General features: G+C 33.5%; 1 protein-coding gene across 1 annotated transcript; it reads right to left on the bottom strand.

Moving 5' to 3' along the window:
* Positions 1-753: 753 nt before the first annotated feature.
* LOC143534114 (protein DETOXIFICATION 27-like) lies at positions 754-7311 on the bottom strand. Its single transcript, XM_077028724.1, has 8 exons — positions 6996-7311; positions 3154-3695; positions 2616-2702; positions 2446-2502; positions 2104-2342; positions 1198-1316; positions 912-1001; positions 754-811 (listed from the first exon to the last, which is right to left on the bottom strand). Exons 1-8 carry the CDS (start codon positions 7251-7253, stop codon positions 773-775), a joined length of 1431 nt encoding a protein of 476 aa, XP_076884839.1. The 5' UTR covers positions 7254-7311; the 3' UTR covers positions 754-772.
* Positions 7312-9385: the final 2074 nt, after the last annotated feature.

Genomic DNA, 9385 nt, shown 5'->3' with positions numbered 1-9385 from the left:
TTTCGAGTATAGATCGGGTATTTGAAAATCATGGTTCCGGGTATGGAACCGGTTTCGGATTTCGGGTATTATCATATACAAATCGGGTCTGGTTATAGGTACTGGTTTTGGTATTGAAATACATATCATTTCCGTACTCTACAGGTAGGGTTAGGTACGGGTTTGGGTAGTAAAAACCCCGGTATAAAAAAACCCGGTTCTGGTTACAATTCCGGGTCAGGGGTTTTTTCACACCTCTACACGGGAGTATAGGTTCTTTTAACACTAATATTATTGGGCTTTGTATTGGATTTTATACTTAAACTAACTTTAAGTAGACTAACTTATTTGGGCTTAAGTGTATTGCTAAGTAGGCTTCTAATTAATTTTGGGCTCCTATCCTCCTAGTGGTAGTCGTTTATATATATTTACTTGTGTTTAGGCAGATGGAATATCTCAATATCCCTGAGACATGTCTCAATCGCGAAGCAGTAGAACACAAGATTAAGAAAGGCGTTACACTTACATAGTTACATGTTACCATCATCATCGATATTCACAGATTCATCAAATCTCAAAAATCCAATTTCAGCGTCTCTCTCTAATACAATAAATCATTTTTTGTAACTCATAAATAGATTTATCTGATAGTAATTCTAAATTCAAAGAATTTAGGTGTTAAAGACTGCAAATATATATTATCATGATTTCGGAATACTTATTTGGAATTTTCGAGTATTGCGTTGCTAAAAAGAAAAGTAAATACTTCCAGTCACTTCACGTATCAAATAAATTATTTTAGAGTTGAATATTTTAACACCGCTTTGCTAACCTGCATAAAATTACAAATATATAATTATATTAGAAACTAATATAAAGATTTAAATAAATTCATATAAAATAATACCATCAACTTAAAGATCGAGCATTACCTCCTTCTCCCAATCGCAACGAATGGTCTTGATCCCTAATATGATCGTCTGTAACGCGATTCCACCAAAAATCATTCCACCCCATATTCCCTGTTGATCAATATACCACAACATTAAATAAATATATTAATATCAATAAAACAATACTGTAAAATAATGATTACATTGAAACATAAAACAAACATGTAATAAATTGATTTAAAATTTACATAATAACAAAAAAAAACTATAATTTTATAAAATGTCGCAAGATGGTTTTATTATAACTTTGATATGAGATTCATACCCCAACACCAAGATGTAAGACCAAGCCCAATACAACTCCAAGAGGTAGTCCAACCAAGTAGTATGAGCCCAAATTAATATATGCAACCCATGATTGCCATCCAGAACCTACGGCGACCCCTGTACAAGTAGCACATATGTTAATAAAAACTCTTAATATTGAAATTTTAGGGTCAAAACTCAAAACTAAAAAACAAGCAACATCATTAAATCCCTATTTATGGGCCATTAAGAAAGATAAAGTCTTTAAGGTCTTGAGTTTAAATCTTTAAAAAGAAAATAAAAAAAAAATTCTTTCAAAAAAATAAATATATAGTATCGATTAATAGAAAGTTGGATTGCCATAGGGTCAACAATCCATGTTTTCTATTGTCACATAATGCTTTGTTTTCGAATTTATTTTTTATAATCTTTTTTAACAAATTAGGTCACTGAAATTATCAAAATGATGTAAACTTTTAACTATAATGTATCATTACTTTGCTGGGATGATCAGGAGATTTTTTTAGGGTTTTTTTTGGGTCCCAGGTTCGAATTCCGGCTCACGTGCATGATCGGAAATATGAGCAGCATCACTGTAAGATAGATTCGAATATAGGTAATGGGGTATGACAAGTGTTATGATTCTTTAAGAGAGACGCCACTGTCACTACGACAGGCTCCTTTGGAAAATAAAAGGCTTAAAAAATACAATTTATTAAGGATGCTCCCGATTCAACTTATGCTAAAAGTCTAAAATAGCATAAAGTTCCTTCACTTCACTTTCTTGTTAGGCTTAGAATGTTATTGTCCAAAAATGTACTACGCTATTATCAGAAAATATATTGTGCCGCTATCCATGCATATATGTAACACATTAAAAGCAATTAACTAGTGTTATACACAAGGTGGTTTTTTAAGAGTTTACCAGAGATAACCGGTTGAACGCTGTTAAGAAGGATAGTAAAAGCTAACAGCCATGCCATGTTGTCAACCGCATCAAGAACAACTGAGCTCGACGAAAATATTAGGGCGAACTTATCATGAAATGCAACTATTAAAACACAGAATACAAGCCCGATGATGGTCGAATGCAATATTGCCACAAATGTTGCATATTTCGCCCCATTACCATTACCAGCACCGAGCTCGTTGGATACTCGTACTCTGTAGAGCACAATAATAAGAAGTTATAGTTTTTATACATTGAGTAATTTGCATGCATATACTGCATAGATATTAAGTAACATTGTTGTAAACAAAACCATACCCGATGCCTGCGAAAAAGGCGAGAGGAATCATCATTTCCCAACTGTTAATGTTCATACTGCATACGTTTTCCAAAACAATGAAAGGTATTTAGTCTCCTAGTTTATAATCATACATTTCAATTACATGTTAATTAAAGTTTTATACTTTTAATAAGACAATAACTAATACCAAATCGATACAGCATCAACAGCAATGGTTGCATTCTTAAGAAATGCCGTCATTAGTATCAATACTCGATAATACCAGTTCTCCAAACTGCAAAAAGATTAGATATAAACATGTCAAATCATTTACTTATAAATGGGTTGACTAAACGTGTCACACGAGTTCAACAAAAAAAAATAGCTGAAAGAGAAACAAAGTGAGTAGGCAAAATTGTCTATTCAATAGACATAATCCCCTAAATAAAGGTTGTGCTAAACGTATAACTCTATTTTTACTAAATATAACCCCTTGCCACATACTAAATGAATCATATTATCCTCTTGTTTTATCCATAGAGATGTGTTCGAAATATAGATGGTATGTTTACCTAATCCTTTTATTTTTATGCTTAAAACTCTCAGAGTAACTATTTATAACAACGGACAAATAATTAAAAAAAAAAAATCAAACTTGACCGGTTTAACCCTAACTCATTTTGACTCAATCCATCTATCTTGCCACAATGACAATGTATAATTTGAAAATTTGGAAACAGTTATACCAAAGCATGACACCTGAAGCAGCCGAAAGTTTCACGAACTCCCACAACCCGGAAAACGCTTGCATAGAGAAACCATTCCATGTCAAAGGACACCCTCCCAAAGCCGTATACAAAAACAAGCAAACGAAATTCAACCACCACGAAATATCCAAAGCAACCACCGTCCCCACGATCCCGAACCCAAGCACATTCATAAATAGCCAAGTAAGCAAGATATGAATCCCGAGAATCACCAATGAAACCCATGCCAATATGGGAGTCTTGGTTTGGCTTTGCAAAAACCGTTGCACCGGGAACAAAAATGCAAATGAGAAGTGTTGTGGTATTAGCCAAATAGCGGTTAGTCCGGATAATTCAGCTACCTCGTCAGATTGACCTAATAACTTTAAGATCGGGGTGGCGTATATGTAGAATGGCAATGTGACTATACAACATACTAATAGAACGATCCACGACCTTTGCATGTATATCCCAATCATGTTGTACCTTATGGCCCCGAATGCTTGTCCGCACAACGTCTCAAGCGCGCTAGCCATTCCGAGCTACGAATTAAAGCGTGCGAGGTTTAATGCATAGACATCTTCCTAGGGGCAAACTATCCCATGTGTTTTTTTATCTTTAAAAGATAAGATATATAAAAGAGAAAACTTCACTCAACACTGATAAAGTGTTTTCAAATGTTCAGCTATAATTATTTGAAGTATTTTTGTTACTTTAAATTACCAAAAAATCCTCACATAAGGTATTCCTGTCATATTTATTTTTTTTATAATTGTTCAGCTATAATATTCATACATGTTAAACTGAGGCACATTAGATATTAGATATACACGACGTTACTAATAAAGTAATAATTGATAATTCCTTTTTCCAATTAACTTGAAGCATTAATTCATAATAATAATAATAATAATAATAATAATAAAAATAGTGTTTACATCATAAGACAAACGTTCAACAAGCTACACCGCATCTCTTTTTGAATAGCAATATCTAATATTTTAAACACTATATCGATAGATCTCATAGTCATAACTTGAAGCGAAAGATAGTAGTATATAGAAAACTTTACTAAATCATATATAATCAACTTTCATTAGTGTTAACTTTAAATAAAACTATAAATTAAATAAATCACTAAATAGTAACACAAAATTCATATATGTTTCATGTGTTTACTTCATTTTAAATTCATTTAATATTCATAAAAAAATTACATAGGTTTATTCCACATAATAAAAGTTAGTTATTATTATATATATTTACCCTTATCTATGACCAACAAAAAAAAACATTTTATATATATTAAACACCCAAATACAACTTAGCCAGCCTAGCAAGTTGCTAGTCCAGAACCATAAAACCACCAAAGCACCTCAAACAATAACACCCACACCTAGTTACATTTGAAATCTACATCAATCCTCTCATAACAAATACATCTCACCCGTCTATTTTTAATCCAAAAAAAAAAATGAAAAGAAAAACCCTAAAATTATAATAATGTAATCCCCACAAGTGAAGGTATTGAATAATTGACTTCATAAATCTGATTCAATTTCAATCAATACTACTCAATGCAATTAATTTATAATATATTATGATAAAGCCCGTATCATACAAGAGTGGTTAAAAAACAACAAAAAATTAAATTTAATAATTTACATAATTGCATACCTTATGGATTCATAAGATATAAGTAATGAAAACAAAATGCTATAATTCATAAATCTTTAAGAACCTTTTAGAATACAATATTGAATATTGACTTAAATGTTTAATGATTTCTAGTATTAATTAATTATAAGTGAATTAACAATATATCATTTATAAGTCAAGAAATCTAACAAAATTACCACTTAAGTAGAGTTGGTAAGCATCTTTATTTTGAAACATGAAGTCTTGGGTTCGAGACTTGTGTATCACGCAATAATTTATTTTGCAAAATTTTACAAATTCTTACTGTAATATGAATATAAATGTATTTGAGAAGAAACCGGGTCAGGTTCTAGCATAAAAACCGAGTCATAGTTTATAACATAACTAAACGGATCTGTGTCCCATATTGTGTTTAGAAGAGAAAATGATAAAGTAGGAAACTGCTCACATAACATAATCGTAACATCCTATGTAAAGACCCTAAAATGATGTCATATAAAAAAATCGTCTTGTTTTGATAGTCTAGTTAAACAGGTTAGTTATTAAAATCTAAATAAAAAGAAGTTGTTGGAAATGATTGAGTGGTATTCTCAAATTTAATGTTCAACTATTCCTTACTTTAACTTTTTTTAACGGCAAACAAATAAAGAATTGTCTAGTTATCCTGTACGGGGTGACCTAATCGTAAAAGGCCACTACCAGTTAGCCCAACTCATTCATACGGAGCCCTTAAGCGCTTTCAAATTATCTCCAGTTTCGAGGAAAACTCACCCGTCTGAAGACCTACTGGTGATAAAACCCGGACGCCCTTAAGATCGAATTGTAGATCGCAAATATCTCAGTCTTCCTTCATTGGACCACCCATATCCCCTCCTAAAATATTGTAAGTGGAGATTGAATTTGAGTCTCCATTAAAGAAAACTCAAGATTCTTATTGCTACACCATAAACGACGTTGGAAAGGACTCCTTACTTAAAACTTTAATCGAACGCATTACTAATATTAAAGTTACGCCCTGCTTTGCGGTGCGTGCAGATAATGTATATATGTGTGAACCCTCGGATGGGCAAAACTGAAATTTCACTAATGTTGACGTTATTTTACTAATCTCGTGAAAATAATGTTAAAATTGGCGGAATGTTAATCAGGCATCATGTGGTGGCGTTGATAGCCGAAAGACAAGGGTACATGCACCAATCAACCAGTGGGTGTGCTGATGGTTGAGTGCTATGCGCCTTATGTCCAAGGCTTGATGCAAAACTACTATCGAGCCGTGGGTCTCATCAGAAGCAACCTCTCTATTCCTACGGAGTAGAGGTAAGGCTGTCTACATCTTACCCACCTCAGACGCTATCATAACTTTACTATTGGTGGGATATACTAAGTAGTAAGTACGACGACGATGATGACTACTAATATTAAAGTTAATAATATATAAGCTCATGTAAATTACTTTAATTGAACACATATTAATAATATATAAGCTCATGTAAATTATTTGAAAAGTAGTCTTCATAAGAATAATTAATAATATTAAAGTTAGACTACCACATGATTGATTATCTAAATTTAAGCTTTACTTAATCATATTTATATTTTTTTTTAAAACAACTAGTTTCTTGTGTTTAAACCACCACAATTTCCAAATTCCAGAGCTTCGTTATTTCACTCTGCCCAGACTATGTTGTCTTAATCGGGCTTATGCTGGCTTCAGAATTTGGCTTGGGCGTTTATGCGAGAAACCATACCGCCGGCTGCCACTTGATGGTCGTTGTGTTGCCACAAGAGCAGAACTCTCTGACATAATACACAATGAAATGAAAACCCAGATATACTTATTGTTTGAACTGAGAATCTCACAAGACTTGGCTCAAAACTTGGGTCTCCACTAAGAAGCACCCCGGCCTTCCTAACCATACACATCTTGATTATGTAAAAACAATTTTTATTTTTAATAAACTGAAAATTCGTTTAAAACTTAAGATAATTAATTAACAGTTCAACTTCAAACCAAACTAATTTTCATTTTAAACGGTAAATAAATGAATCTAAAAACCTAATGATTAAACGCTGACCCGTGAGTCCTTCCAATGATGATTGAGCATATATATGTATTATTATGGATAAGTTTTTAGTGGTGTAAAAAGAATTAAGTTAATATTAAGGAAGTTAATAAAACATACAAGTAGTCCGAAGTTGAAGCCGACGATGACGCCGGTGGAGATGGTGATGGCCGCAAGTTCCACGTCACCGAGGTGGCCGGCGAAGGCTTGAGTAACAACGTTCATGGAGAAGGCGGCTACACGGCTGAAGATGGACGGACCGACTATGTACCAAAGCTTCTTTGATTCAACCCAGAATCTTGATTTAGTGTTTGCGGCTGACGGTGGCGGTGGTGCATGCAATAATAATCCATGGTTCAGTTCTTCGTTGGTGTCCATCCTCACGAATATAATAAAGTTTCACGAATATAAAATAAAGTTTAGAGGAATAGATGTTACGTATGAATGGCTAAAGTTGCCCATTTTGTAGACCGGTGGTTAACACCGATCGCATCTTCCAGCTTCTAGAAATGATTATCTGAAGTAAATATACAACCTAACAAATTAATACACCAATTATTGTCATTTTCAATGCAGTGTGGTGGTAGAAAGTTTGGGTATTTTAATGGAGACTCAAGTTCAATTTCTATATATAATATTTTAGGGAGGACATGAATGGCTCAATAAAGGAAGACCGTGATCTTTGTGATCTCATTTTCGATCATAAGGGCGTCCGAGTTTACCACCAGTGAGCCTTCGGGTGGGTGGGCTTTCCCAGGAACTGGTGATAAAATTGGAGGCGTTTAAGGGCTCTGTACGGTTGGATTGGGCCAGTTGGCGGTGGTCTTTTGTCATTGGGTTACCCCGTACGAAATAACTATACGATTCTCTATTTGTTGGTCGTTCAAAATAAATACACCAATTATTATTTCTTTCTTTCTTTCTTTTTAATTTGTAGAAAATTTAATTATACATACATACATATATAGATACATACATACATATCTTAAATATATATAAATAAAACCTTCCTAAATTCTCTCAAGTCATCAAATTGTTTTATTTGTAAATGAAGGATTCTCATTCATTTGACCCGAATTCACAGGTATGAGTCTCACCAAACCCAGATAGCCCTTAACGGGTTATAACATCTTATTATATTAAAAAATTAATCTCATCAAATATTTGATATAAAAATCCTATAAAATAGGGATATACTAAAAAGTTAATATTTGATTTTTTTTAAAAGATATTATTTATAATTAAGAAACATTTTTATAGTAAAAAAAGCGGGGCATGAATCTCACCAAACCAAGATAGCTTTTAAGCAGGGTTATAACATCTCATTTATTTGTGAAACCCTTTAATTATTAAATTCTAAATATATTATTAACTTCTTTACATTAAATAAAATTAAAATCTTAAAAATATATAAATATTATAAACGAATAATGTAAAACAACCCCGTAATATGGGGGATAAAAGCTAGTATATATATAAATTTTACTTTAAACTAGCCCGTTATTTTCTTTTTTTAATCTTTAATGAACGGGTTATACTTATTTTTATTTTTTAGTTTATTTTTTAATCAAGTTAATATATATCATAGATTATGTGTTGTCGTTGAAGCCGACTCATGAGTTCATCTAATCGTATTGTATTATCGTGCCACGTGCGCTGACTGGACCCTACCCTTTAATCCTTGTTAGTATCGCTACCGATGAATTCACCCCATTGTCGTTCGCACCGCTGAATTCATCCATTCGCGAGCCCACCCATTAATTTTCCTCCTTTAGCCCAAGCAAGCACGCTCGCCCGGATTCACGGCACCCGCTTGCGGCGAGGAGTTAAATGAGGACGTTGTGGTGTTTTTGGCCAACGTGGCTTGCGGCTAGGGTGGCGAGCCACAACGGATAGCCTTATGAATCATTAGGCCAAGGGTGACGGAATGGTGGGGTGGTAATATCTTTTTTAATCTACACCTATATATTTGATAAATAAGTTTGTCAAAGAGCATAGCTACAAGACACTTCCGACGTCCGCCAAGGAGGAATGAAAGTCAACGTTAGTGATCCGACGCTGTTGGGTGAAATGGTCGTTGCTCAATGAATAAAGTTACTCTAGGGGTTACGTACTAATCTTCCCCAAAACCAGGGCTCGCCCGGGGGGTTGCAAGCCGCATCCCCGGCCGGATTACGTAAGTTTTGAGGGCCGAAACTTTTTTATGCATTTATATGTTTGATATATAAATGATCTTGAGTCAAACCACATCGTCAATTGCTCGTATCGGTCGTTAATTTTGGTGTTTAAAAGTTACCGGATAAATAGGTTCACCAGATAACTTTGCTGGATAGTCTTGGTGTAGAAGATGACAACAAAATCAAGTTTCAAGTAATGACAAAAATAGCCAATGTTCATTATTTCATAATTAAATATATTATTTACATACTCACCCCTTTTATTTTTGTTTTAGTTATACTTCACTCATAACTTTTATTTCAACATATCCTTTAAAATCCTTTAAACAATTT

The sequence above is a fragment of the Bidens hawaiensis genome, unplaced genomic scaffold, assembly GCF_021521415.1.
Source record: "Bidens hawaiensis isolate Kalapana, Puna unplaced genomic scaffold, B.hawaiensis_p1.1 tig00000055_1, whole genome shotgun sequence".
Taxonomy (NCBI): Eukaryota; Viridiplantae; Streptophyta; class Magnoliopsida; order Asterales; family Asteraceae; genus Bidens; species Bidens hawaiensis.
The sequence above is the reverse complement of the archived record's forward strand: the minus strand, read 5'-3'. Positions and strand labels throughout refer to the sequence as shown.

Coding starts and splice junctions, on each gene's coding strand:
- LOC143534114 (XM_077028724.1), bottom strand. CDS start 7,253: ATGGACACCAACGAAGAACTGAACCATGGATTATTATTGCATGCACCA. Junction 2,503..2,615: donor GTTGATGCTGTATCGATTTG/GTATTAGTTATT, acceptor AAACGTATGCAG/TATGAACATTAACAGTTGGG. Junction 1,317..2,103: donor CGTTCAACCGGTTATCTCTG/GTAAACTCTTAA, acceptor CTACTTGTACAG/GGGTCGCCGTAGGTTCTGGA.